Source organism: Nymphaea colorata, chromosome 3 (assembly GCF_008831285.2).
Source record: "Nymphaea colorata isolate Beijing-Zhang1983 chromosome 3, ASM883128v2, whole genome shotgun sequence".
NCBI classification, from domain to species: Eukaryota; Viridiplantae; Streptophyta; class Magnoliopsida; order Nymphaeales; family Nymphaeaceae; genus Nymphaea; species Nymphaea colorata.
In genome coordinates, this window is record NC_045140.1 from 19,170,695 (window position 1) to 19,183,645 (window position 12,951).

The 12,951-nt window shown below is 40.3% G+C and overlaps 1 protein-coding gene across 1 annotated transcript; it reads left to right on the forward strand.

The window, feature by feature from the left end:
* Nucleotides 1-958: 958 nt before the first annotated feature.
* Nucleotides 959-3,671, forward strand: LOC116249898 (probable indole-3-acetic acid-amido synthetase GH3.1). The gene is made up of 4 exons (XM_031623208.2): nucleotides 959-1,251; nucleotides 1,359-1,460; nucleotides 1,972-2,762; nucleotides 2,937-3,671. Exons 1-4 carry the CDS (start codon nucleotides 989-991, stop codon nucleotides 3,506-3,508), a joined length of 1,728 nt encoding a protein of 575 aa, XP_031479068.1. The 5' UTR covers nucleotides 959-988; the 3' UTR covers nucleotides 3,509-3,671.
* Nucleotides 3,672-12,951: the final 9,280 nt, after the last annotated feature.

The following is a 12,951-nucleotide window of genomic DNA, read 5'->3' on the forward strand; positions in this document are numbered from 1 at the left end:
ATTATTTTGAGTGAACCAACAAAGCTATCGTGCGGCAATGATGCTGCAATACATATTTCTATTAACTCTATATCTTACGACCATGCATATTGAGATCGATATCATTACATGAACAAAAGGTCCAAAATATGCACCATTTATAAAAATAAGTGATATTTATACAAAGATGTCTAAAATGGAGAAATTATGCATCATTGATTGATATCTTTACCACGGTGGTGATTGGATTACAATTAAGAAATACTCTAAGCTAGACGGGAATGTCAGGGGAGTGTTGAAGATAGTTGGCAAACCTATGACTTGAACTCACAAATAACCATAATGTAAATCGCTGTAGCTGAATTGAGTGACATAGGGCCGAGCAGAACCAACCGAGGCCGAGTCCGCCCGAGTTAGGGGCAAGGCAGGCCGAGTTGGTTCAACCTTGACTCGTGGCCAGATTTCTTGAGGAAGAGGACTGATTCGGGTGATTTCCGATTCAACTCGACAGTTTAACAACTTTGGTGTTCAAAGAATTGTTGTATCGTAGCTAATCTATTGCCAATTTTATCATCCTAATTTTTTAATTTACTTTGATCCCTTACCAAATCCATTGTGGAACTTATCCTTCCTCCAAATTGCCAGAGTTTGGTGGTTGTTCTTGCTTGGGTATTTTACATTGAGACTAATTTCGTGGTTTTAGTGGGTAATTTGAGAAACATAGAAAACTCTTAGGCAGTTGTTTCTTTTTTGCAAAAGACGGCTACTTTGAACCATCAACAAGAAAATCGTTCAAAGTTTCAAACCCAAGAAAGTATAAGAGAAGGGAAACGCAGGTCATGGTCAAAGACATGTGGCAAACGTGTTTGTATGTAGTTGAATGATAAGATGTACCTCAAGAAATCTATAGTTGAATTCTCTGTCTCTATAATAAAACCATTGGCTGTAAAGGAGAGGGCCGTGGCAGAACGGAGGAAGGAGAGTTGAAGACGGAAAAACCGACCTGGAGATGGAGATGTTGGAGTTGATGGAAGAGATGACCAACAACATCGACGGAGAGCAGGAGAAGGTGCTGGCCGATATCCTCTCCCTGAATGCCAACACCGAGTACCTACAGAGGCATGGTCTTGCCGGGAAAACCGACCGGGAGTCATTCAAGACGAAGCTTCCCGTCGTTACCTATGAAGACATCCGGCCGGACATTCATCGTATAGCAAACGGTGACCGCTCTCCCATCTTGTCCGCCCTTCCCCTTTACCACTTCCTTTGCAGGTTTCTCTCTCTCTCTCTCTCTCCAACAAGTTAAAGAACAGAACGGGAAGAGAAATAATCACGTCGGATGAGAGTCGATTGACTGTGGCTTTTTAATTTTCTTGCAGCTCCGGCACGTCAGGTGGTGAGAAGAAGTTGCTGCCACTGGTAGAGGGGGATCACGACAGAGTGGAGATGGTAGTTAGGATTAGCGGTAGCTTGATGAACAGGTATCTTTTTCTCATCCTCATCTCCATGTAAGACCGTCTTCACCGACTTTTGTTGAAAGCACCACAAATTATTGTTAAAGGAACTGAAAGTACACAAACCAATACTAAAGGCATCGTCAACCATTTCATGCTAATGCACCAGCAATAACTAGGTTCTAATGATTTTTTTTTTTGAAAATTTTCACCATAAGCCATTTATGTATAAATATGGATGTCTTTCTCTCGAAATGTATAAATATGGATGTCGATAGATCATATTTGAGTCTAATATACTCTTAACCATATTCATTTTTTCATATATCCATATCAAATTGAGATTCAAATACAAGTAAAAAAAGTTATATCAGAATCTGAATTCAAAATCCAGTTTTACAATCCAAATTACATTCGAATTAGATTTTTACATGTATAATATTTATGTATATCCAAATTTGAATACGATCAAGTATTGTTGAACAAAAATGATCAAGAATTATGTGTACTTCCTAAATTAAATATTTAGTCTGTCTAGGCATAGCTCTGTTTTGAAGCAAGGCAAGGCCCTCAACTTCGTCCACGTCAGAAAAGAGTGGGAGACTGGTTCAGGCATTGCAGTTCGTTATGGTGTTACAACCTGGTACAAGAGCAGTCACTTCCTTTCCAAGCACCATCATTACAGCACCACCCACACCAGCCCCGTCGCCTCTATCCATTGCACAGACACGTTCCAGAGCACATACTCACAGCTGCTCGCCGGCCTGGCCGACCGGCTGTCCGTCGCCCAACTGAGCGCCACCTTCGCGCTGGGCCTGCTCCAGGCCATCCGCTTCCTGGAGCGCCACTACCAAGACCTGGCAATGGACATTGAGAAGGGGACGGTTGATCCTCGAATCACGGACAAAGATATCCGGGCGGCGCTGGAGACAAGATTGGCACCTGACCCCGAGAATGCAGCGCATATAAGAAAAGAGTGTGGACGTGGGCAATGGAAGGGCATCATAAGAAGGATCTGGCCCAATGCCCAGTACTTGGAAGCTGTGGCGACTGGGAGTATGAGTCCCTATGTCCCTATCTTGGAGTTTTATAGCGACGGTCTGCCTCTGGTTAGCCTTTTGTATGGGTCAACCGAGTGCTTGTTCGGGATCAACTTGAACCCTTTCTGTAAGCCAGAGGACGTCGCCTACACCATCCTCCCGTATTTGGCCTATTTTGAGTTTCTGCCGGTCGAATCACGGGAAAGTTGCCTGCAGCCGTCGGAGCTCGTGAATTTGGCCGATGTTCAAATGGGGAAGGAGTACGAGATAGTGGTGACCACTTACTCAGGTACGAATCTACATTTTTTTTCACTTATTTGTTCCACTCATGGTTAATCATTCATCATATATAAAAATGCTCAATAGCGGAGCTAATTGGAAACCTTCGGCTGCACTCGTGAACACCATTAATATGTAAATAAGCAAACAGACACAACTGACTCCATTGATCTCACATGACCAGGTCTTTACCGTTATAGAGTGGGAGACATCCTGAGAGTCGTGAGTTTCTACAACAAAGCGCCCCAATTCAAGTTCGTTTGCCGTGGAAATGTTGTGTTAAGCATCGACATAGAAAAAACCAGTGAGGCAGATCTGCAGAAAGCAGTAGCGGCTGCGGAGGCCGCTCACCTTATTCCACACAACACGAGGGTGGCAGAATTTACTAGTTACGCCGACACCACCACGACTCCCGGCCATTATGTCATTTACTGGGAACTCTCACCAACAACAAATCAGATTGAAGGTTTTACAACAGATTATTTGATTGGGCAGTGTTGTTTGGCAATTGAGGAATCATTGGATGCAACTTATAAAGAAGTGCGCTTTCACGACGGATCCATCGGGCCTCTAGAAATTAAGGTAGTGAAGAATGGCACTTTTGACAGACTCATGGACTTTGCTGTATCTAATGGTGCTTCCGTGGCTCAGTACAAACCTCCTAGGTGTGTGAAATCTGATTCCCTCCTGCAAATTTTAGATGCAGCTGTTGTTTCTGCCCATTTCAGTCCTCGTCCCCCAAGTTGGTCGAAGTAGCACTGCAGCATCGTCGTTTCCATCTGGCAGACACTCATGGGTTGAAGTCTCAAGCGCAAGAGATTTACACAGATTTCACTGTTTGTATTAAATAAGATATGGACTCCCCTTCTTGTTGCTTGGTTGAATGAGTTTTTCGTTGATTCTTTGAATTAATATGTAATAAAACAGGGCAAATGTTTTATACTTAAAAATTTGTTTGATTCGTGGATAGAAAACATGGAATGCGATTGCCCACTTCTCCTGCTCCACTCCATTCCCCCAACAGGAAAAAGCATGCTGACCTTCCCTGCAGAAGCAGGGTAGAGTACCTTTATTGGCGTGTTCTTCTTTCGCAGGTAATTGTCATATTTGTTGCACCCGAAATAGTATTCTGCGTCCCTTGTTGGATACAGTTTGTGGATTCCACTTCCACAAGGACCACCATTGTTCTCAAGCAACCAAACGCTAATTGTTGTTCTGAAAGGGCTTGGAACGTTGGAAGCTCCATTCTGGCTTTCCTGGAACAGCATTGAGACTTTAGAGGCCGTTTTGACACCAGTACCAAATTGTTTCTTTCTAAAAAACTGCCTAAAAAACGTGAGAGAGACAATCATACAAGAGAACAACACAATTTACGTGGTTCGGCACTACGGCCTACATCCACGGAGGAGGAAGAAGACGATTTTTGTATTCACTCTGTTCTATCACATTCTAAGGGAAAGAGGGTTTTTATACAGGAAGATAACCACGAGAACGGCTACTTTATCTTTCCAAAAACTAGGAGAGGACCTCTTTCCCTTTTTTAATACAATCACAATCTAATCCTAACGGTAGGATATTGCTGATTGATGGCAGTATCAATCTTCTTCCATAAATCTTGCAACAATCTCCCCCTCAAGTTGATGGACAAATATCAATCTGTCCCAACTTGTTTACAATGTCTTGATGTTTCTCACGTGCCAAACTTTTTGTAAAAATATCAGCCAACTGATTTTCACTTTTGACATGACAAGTTTCGATAGTGCCATCTTGGATTTTTTCTCTAATGAAGTGGCAGTCAATCTCAATGTGTTTGGTCCTTTCGTGAAAGACTGGATTTGCCCCAATATAAATTGCAGCCATATTGTCGCATATCAGCTTTATAGGTTCACGTACATCAATGTTCATATCTTTCAGAAGAGCTTTAATCCATACGAGTTCACATGTGCATCCAGCCATAGCTCTGTATTCTGCTTCAGCACTAGATCGAGCAACTACAGATTGTTTTTTGCTTTTCCAAGTTACAAGATTTCCTCCAACAAAGGTACAAAAACCCGAAGTAGATCTTCTGTCGTTTGGATCTCCTGCCCAGTCTGCATCAGTATAACCCACAACATCTAGTGGCAGATTACGTTTCATTAAAATTTCTCTTCCAGGACATCTTTTCAAATACCTCAAAATTCTATGAGCAGCTTCAACATGAGATGATCTAGGAGAGTGCATGAACTGGCTAATCAAACTTAGAGCATAAGATATGTCTGGTCTTGTAACAGTCAAATATATGAGCTTTCCAACAAGTTTTTGAAAGCTTTGAACATTCTCAATAGGTTCACCTTCATCTTTCTTCAATTTACAATTGGCTTCAAGAGGAGTCTCTGCAGGTTTAGCACCCAAGCATCCAGTTTCTTTCAATAGATCTAGCATATATTTCCTTTGGCAAAGGAAGACTCCTTTATTTGAGTGAGCAACTTCAATTCCTAGAAAAAATCTTAGCATTCCCAAATCCTTGATTTCAAATAGTTGATTGAGATAGCCTTTCACGCGCGGCATAAAGTCAGTATCATCACCTGTCATTATTATGTCGTCCACATAAACAAGCAGAATACAAATTTTAGAATTTTTCAAATGCATAAACATAGTATGGTCAGCACTGCTTCTTTTGAAACCCATTTTAATAAGAGCATCACTGAGGCGAGCAAACCAAGCTCGTGGTGACTGCTTCAACCCGTATAGGGCTTTTTTCAACTTGCAGACATACCCGTGCTCCTTTTTTATACCTTTTGGAGCCTCCATATAAACTTCTTCGTTGAGTTCTCCATGAAGAAAAGCATTTTTTACATCAAGTTGAGTCAGAGGCCATCTTTTGTTTGCTGCTACAGAAATTAAAGTTCGAACAGAGCTCATTTTTGCAACAGGCGCAAAGGTTTCAGTATAGTCAATACCTTCAGTTTGGGTGAATCCTTTGGCGACCAGGCGAGCTTTGTAGCGCTCTACACTTCCATCACTGTTGTATTTTATTCGATAAACCCACTTGCATCCAACCAGCTTCTTCCCATTGGGTAGAGGAACAAGATCCCATGTCTTATTTTTTGCCAATGCCGCAAGCTCTTCTTCCATAGCGTTAAGCCACCCTGGATCGGATTTAGCCTCCTCGTAGGTTTTTGGTTCATGTTGGGAATATGTGTTTAGGATATAGGATTTGTAGTGAATAGGCAAATTTTCAAAAGATATGTATTGGTCTATGAAATGGTTTTTGTTTGCTGTAAGATAAGTGTAGTAGTCACTAAATTTTGTTGGTAGTCTAGTGGAGCGAGTGATCCGTCTAATGAGATTTTCTTGAGAGGTTGGGTTGGAGTTGCTGAGATTGAGATTTGGTTCAGTAGAAGAGGTGAGAGGATTGGTGCTGGTATCGGGTTGTTGAGTTCTTTGAGGTGAAAGCAAGGACACATTATCATCATTTGAGGCATTTTGAGCTAGGTCAGACTGAGGTTCAAAATGGGGCTGTCTTGCGCAAGGCACATCATTGCTAATTTCAACCATTGGCAATACGAGCTGCTTGCTTGTGTGAGGAACTTCATTGCTGATTTTAACTGTGTGAGGCTGCTTGGTGAGATCCTTGGTGTTCATCTCCCCCTTTCTTTGATTATCAAAGAAGTACTCCTGTTCAAAAAACTTCACATCACGAGATATAAATAACTTTCTAGTGACAGGATCATAACACTTATAACCCTTCTTTCTACTGGAGTAGCCAAGGAAAATGCATTTTACAGCGCGCTTTTCAAATTTGTTCCTAAATTTTTCTTGTATATGAGTATAACACTTGCATCCAAAAACTTTAAGATGCTTTATAGAAACTTTTCTATTAAGAAGAAGTTCTATGTGAACTTGATTTTCAATGCTGGAACTTGGTGCCCTGTTGACGATATAACATGATGTAGCAATAGCGTCATTCCAAAAACGAAATGGGACATGCATATGAATCATAAGAGATCGAACAATATTTAGTAGTTGCCTATTTTTTCGTTCGGCAACTCCATTCTGTTGTGGGGTACCTGCACATGAGTATTGAGGTTGTACTCCTTCCTCTTTTAAAAAATTTTCAAGAGCATCATTCACATATTCTCCACCATTATCAGAGCGAAGTTTTTTTATTTTTACTCCATATTGAGTATGTACCATCTTGAAAAAATCTTTGAAAGCACAAAAAACTTCACTCTTATACTTAAGGAAAAACAACCAAGTCATGCGGGTCTTATCATCAATAAATGAAACATAGTATCTAAATCCAGAGTATGACACTTCTGGGGCTGGACCCCAAACATCTGAGTGAACCAAATCAAAAATTTCTTTAGAGTTTTCAGTAGAAGATTGAAATGGCAATCTCATAGATTTAGAAAATTCACAAGCATCACACGAATGTTTTTCAACTGTAAGATGAGGGATGAGGCGAATCAAATTTTGATCAGAGATATGACCAAGTCTTGCATGCCAGGTCCAGTAATGAGAACTTCTATCTTGTTGGTCATTCATCATGAAGCTACAACTGTTTTTGTCCATCACGTATAGCCCATTCTTTTCATGACCTCTACCAATCTCCCGTTTCGTCACAAGATCCTGAAATATTACATCATTTGAGGAAAAAACAGCCAGACAATTGTGAGACTTGGTTAATTTGCTTACCGACATGAGATTTGCTGATAGATTAGGGATATAAAGAACTTGAGATTTTTGTCCCTTTTCAAAGAACATAGTTTCACCATATCCTTCAGCAATAATGGGGGATCCATCAGCAGTAAAAACTGGTCGTTTTTTTGTTTTGTCAACATTGATCAAATTTGCTAAGTCGCTAGACATATGATCGGTGGCCCCTGTATCAATAACCCATATAGAAGGATTTAAAGTAGCAGTCAAAGCAAAGTTACCTTCAGAATTGCTGACGGGCTGAGATGAAATTAGATTGGTCTTGGCAAACTTTTGAAAGAACTTCTCAAGATCGTCTTTGGTAACAAAATTGGCTGAGTCTGAGTTGGTGGAGGACGATCCGTTGTCTCTTGTGGGTCTTCCAACCAGCTCCCAACATTTTTCTCGGGTGTGACCAGATCGCTTGCAGTGTGTACATCTAAATTTGTTTCTTCCTTTCTGATAGCTAAAGTTGGCATTTGAAGGCCTGTTACTATTCGGGAGTTTTTTATTCCCTTTGGCAGGTTCGACTTGCGCAACACAGGCCATTTTCTCATGACTTTCTTCAGAAATTTCAGTTTTGGTATTGGAATTCATAACTTGCCTTCGTGCAGCCTCCCTTTGTATCATTTGACAGACGTTGTTGAAGTTGGGAAGATGAGATGTATTAAGAATTTGACTCCTAATACTTTCATACTCAGCTCCTAATCCTGCCAACAACTTAAAAATTTTGTCTTCCTCAAACCGAATTTTGTATATATCAGGATCAGTCGTAACTGGCCTATATTGCAGAAGTTCATCAAACCGGCTTTTGAGTTCTCCTATGTAAAGGTTCAGTGGTTTGTCTCCCTTCATAAGATTGGCAATCTCGACTTGAATTTGATAAACCCGAGCAAGATTATTCTGTTCGGAAAAAAGTTGCTTTAATTCATCCCAAATTTCCTTTGCAGTCTCTTGATACATAAATAAATTCGCAATAGAGGGCTCCATGGAGTTAATGAGCCAAGACATCACCATATCATTTTCTGATTGCCAATCGTCAAATTTGGGATCTGACCTGTCTGGAGGGCTAATTTTCCCATTTATGTATCCAAACTTGGATCGCCCGCTTAAAAACAACCGAGCCGCCTTTGCCCAACTTAGATAATTGGCACCATTCAAAAGAGTATTGGTAATTTTCAGAGGTTGACTACTTTGCTCGTTGTTATTGAAACATCTTATGTTATCCGTAGCCTCTTGTCTTTGTTGTTCACTTGCCATCAGGTTATAATTTCACCCAGAAACGACAGGAAAAAAAGGAAGGAAAGAGCAATAGGGCAGAAAACCGACCTTGGTGCAACAGGGAAGGGCAAGAAAAATCAGGCAGAACTTAGAAAATCCAGCGTTCCTTCCTCACGGCTCCACAAATCCTGAAACGTCTGAATAAAGTTGCACAAGAATCACCGTCGAGTGAAAATTTCGGCAGTGCTCCTGTTATAAAGTTCCAAAAAACAGGGTGCGGTGGAAGTAGGATTCAACCCTGTCACGCGCAGGTGGAGATGTTCAAAGAGCAGGGAATAGGCGGCCAGAAATCCTTCGATTTCGGCCGGCTCCGGCACCAAGATGGGTCGAGCTCCGATGCGATGGAAAGAGGACTACCAGGTGATGTTCCCTGTCTGATTTCACGGCGAAAGGTGATCTGTGGAAGTAGCGCCGATTTTTCAAAGTTTGGGGCAGGAAACAGTCGACAATCCCCTTACGCAGGAGAAGAAGCAAACCAGCGGCCGGATTTTGATTCACTCCGGACGGCTCCGACGTCGATTCAGCACAAGATTGGGTTCTTTGGAAACGTAGCAAGCCCAGGATGTAACCTGAGCAAAAAGAGGGCCGACAGAAATCCGTGCGGGCGACTGCGTGCAAATGAACAGGCGTGCGGGAAAAAATGGCAGAAAAAAGGGCGGCCGGAAATCGTTCGATTCCGGCCGGCAGGAAGACTTTCCGAGGGAGAGATCGGTCCCTTTGGATTCGCCACTCCCCAGAGGTGTTGTCTGGCAATAGACGGTCGCTGGAGACAGCACTGGCGAAGTGATGAACAACCGCCGGAACGAACACGTTCGTTCAAAAACAGAAACCTTGTTTTCTTGGCAGGCGCCGACTTCAATATCGCAGAACCCGCTCTGATACCATGATAAAAAACGTGATAAAAAACGTGAGAGAGACAATCATACAAGAGAACAACACAATTTACGTGGTTCGGCACTACGGCCTACATCCACGGAGGAGGAAGAAGACGATTTTTGTATTCACTCTGTTCTATCACATTCTAAGGGAAAGAGGGTTTTTATACAGGAAGATAACCACGAGAACGGCTACTTTATCTTTCCAAAAACTAGGAGAGGACCTCTTTCCCTTTTTTAATACAATCACAATCTAATCCTAACGGTAGGATATTGCTGATTGATGGCAGTATCAATCTTCTTCCATAAATCTTGCAACAGACCTTCCCTGCAGAAGCAGGGTAGAGTACCTTTATTGGCGTGTTCTTCTTTCGCAGGTAATTGTCATATTTGTTGCACTCGAAATAGTATTCTGCGTCCCTTGTTGGATACAGTTTGTGGATTCCACTTCCACAAGGACCACCATTGTTCTCACGCAACCAAACGCTAATTGTTGTTCTGAAAGGGCTTGGAACGTTGGAAGCTCCATTCTGGCTTTCCTGGAACAGCATTGAGACTTTAAAGGCCGTTTTGACACCAGTACCAAATTGTTACTTTCTAATAAAAAATTGAGATAGATTATCGAAGCTTGTAACATATTGTTTTGATAAATCTACTCAAAATTTGGAGACAGAATCATTAGACACAATAACAACCTTTTATGTGGGGGCAAAGAACCTCTTATAAACCACTTGAGAGTTGTGTTATTTTTTATGGTGGGGTGAACTTACTTACCGCTCATGTAAGTTCCAACGTAATCCATCGGTTGGGTTGTTGTTTACACTAATGTAGGACGAGAACTTTTATGAGCGGTAAGTAAGTTCACCCCACCATAAAAAATAACACAACTCTCAAGAGGTTTATGAGAGGTTCTTTGCCCCACATAATAGGTTGTTATTGTGTCTAATAATTCTGTCTCAAAATTTTGATAGATTTATCAAAACACTATGTTACAAGCTTCTATAATCTATCCCAATTTTTGAGGCAGTTTCATTAGAAAGTAACAATTTGGTACTGGTGTCAAAACGGCCTCTAAAGTCTCAATGCTATTCCAGGAAAGCCAGAATGGAGCTTCCAACATTCCAAGCCCTTCCAGAACAACAATCAACGTTTGGTTTTTGGTTGCTTGAGAACAATGGTGGTCCTTGTGGAAGGCTCAGGACTAAATCATGTGCTCCCTTGAGATGAGAGCAAAAATTCATCCCAAATGCCCGAAGTCTTCTTTCCAATTGCTCAATTTTGTAATACGTATAAAAGTACCGGTTGCTTGAGATTCTTAAGCAATTATTTCAACTTTTTATTACATTTAATTTCATATTCATACAATTGGAGTGAGTAATGGTGAATTTGGCTATTCTCATGTAGTTAAAAACAATAAAAAAAAGGTATGAATTAATACAAGATCCATAAAAATATACATCACTTTTTTTTCATTGTTTTTTTTTTAACCATCCATCACAATTGATCAAACTGTTCTCATGAGGGTAACTTGAATTTGGATCGATAGATGATCAAACAATCCATCACAATTGATCAGTGGAGTGTTGAAATGACCACAATGTAAATAAGTGCAGCTGAATTGAGTGAGTTAGGGGTGAGCACGACCAAGTAAGTCCGAGTCCGGCCGAGTTAGGGGTCAGCCAGTTCGAGTCAGGGGCGAGTCAGTTCAAACTTGACTCGTGGCAGATTTCTTGACAATCTGAGCTGATTCGGGTGATATTCTACTCAGGCCGACTAGTTTGCCAACTATGGTGTTGAAAGAATTGATGTATCGTAGCTAATCTCTTGCCATTTTTATCATCCTCATTTTTTAATTTGCTTTGATCCCTTACAAATTCATTGTGAAAATTATCCTTTCTCAAAATCGCCAAAAAAAAAAAAGTTTAGTGGTTGTTCTTGCTTGGGTATTTTATGTTGAGACTAATTTCGTGGTTTTAGTGGGTAATTTGAGAAGCATAGAAAACCCTTAGGAAGTTGTTCCTTTTTTGCCATACACGGCCAATTACTTTGAACCATCAACATATTCAAGAAAATTGGACATGTGGTGGGACATGTCTATACGTAGTTTAAGTCTATTGGACAAATTATGATATGGTATGAGGTACCTCAAGAAATCTATAGTTGAACTCACTATATACATATATATATATATATATAAAAGAGATGTTCAATGTCTATTATGGATGTCAGTTGAGTCAAACATTCGATCAAACCATTCTACAAACAATATATATAAATAAATATTCGATTAAGAAATTGGATAAGATCCAAATTGTAGAAATGACATCCGATTAGATTCAAATTTGTATCTAATCGAAAAAATCCAATCGAATAGAGATACAAATTCACATCAGATTTATTTTTAAACATGTATCATATATTCAATGCTATTACCTTTTGAAAATCAGGCAAATTCAGTTTAAAATTAGATCGATTGGATATGAGGGTAAAAGTTGGATTTATTAAGGAAGAAAATGCAAGTCGTCCCAAGATGATGGCTATGACAAATCTAACAGCAATGAAAAGTCTAATTCAGGCGGCTGCAGTCATGGCAACAACAATGGAAAGTCCAATTCAAATTCTTTTCCAAAGCAAAGGCCTAATTCAAATCCAGACGGCTACAGTCATGGCAACTACAATGGAAGTCTAATCAAAATTCTTTCCCAAAACTGTTATGGGATACCCGTGAACAGCAGATTTTCCGTCTTAAAAGGAAAAATATTATCCCTTTAATTATCTTACAAAATCCTCTATCAATTACACGCTGACCCATTAGTTACATACTCCCATATATATTGTATTGACACGCATGAATCAAAATAAAAAAAAAACGAGCAAGAGTTTTCTTTCTGGTCGTGGACGTAGGTTTACCAAAACGAACTACGTGATTATGGTTTTCTTCTTCCTTGCTTTTCGTTTGCTTCTTTAGGGTTCAGAACATAGTCGGACAGTTAAATCAGATTTTAGATTTAGATTCATATATAACTATTTTTATTAGTATTTGAATATGAATATGTGAATATTTGAAAACAAATGCGGTTTTAGCTACATTCAATTCAAATTCGATCCGCGCACATCCTTATATAAGACATTTGCTCACAAGCCACCACGAGTTGATTGACTATGGTCAAAATCTTGGGCATCGCCACCAGTTAATTGACTATTGACTATGGTCAAAATCTTGGGCATGGCAGGATGTATAATAAAACCATTGACTAGTGACTACAGAAAAAAAAGAAAAAACCATTACAAATGGACGTTGAAGTTGATAGATAGAATACACGAAGTTCTTAACTGGGCAGAGAGATATAAAGCAAAGGGCCGCAG

Excerpts from the sequence above, each read along its gene's own strand:
- LOC116249898 (XM_031623208.2), top strand. The coding sequence starts at position 989 with ATGGAGATGTTGGAGTTGATGGAAGAGATGACCAACAACATCGACGGA. Across the intron at positions 1,461-1,971 it reads AGCGGTAGCTTGATGAACAG|GCATAGCTCTGTTTTGAAGC; the intron begins GTATCTTTTTCT and ends TAGTCTGTCTAG. Across the intron at positions 2,763-2,936 it reads AGTGGTGACCACTTACTCAG|GTCTTTACCGTTATAGAGTG; the intron begins GTACGAATCTAC and ends TCACATGACCAG.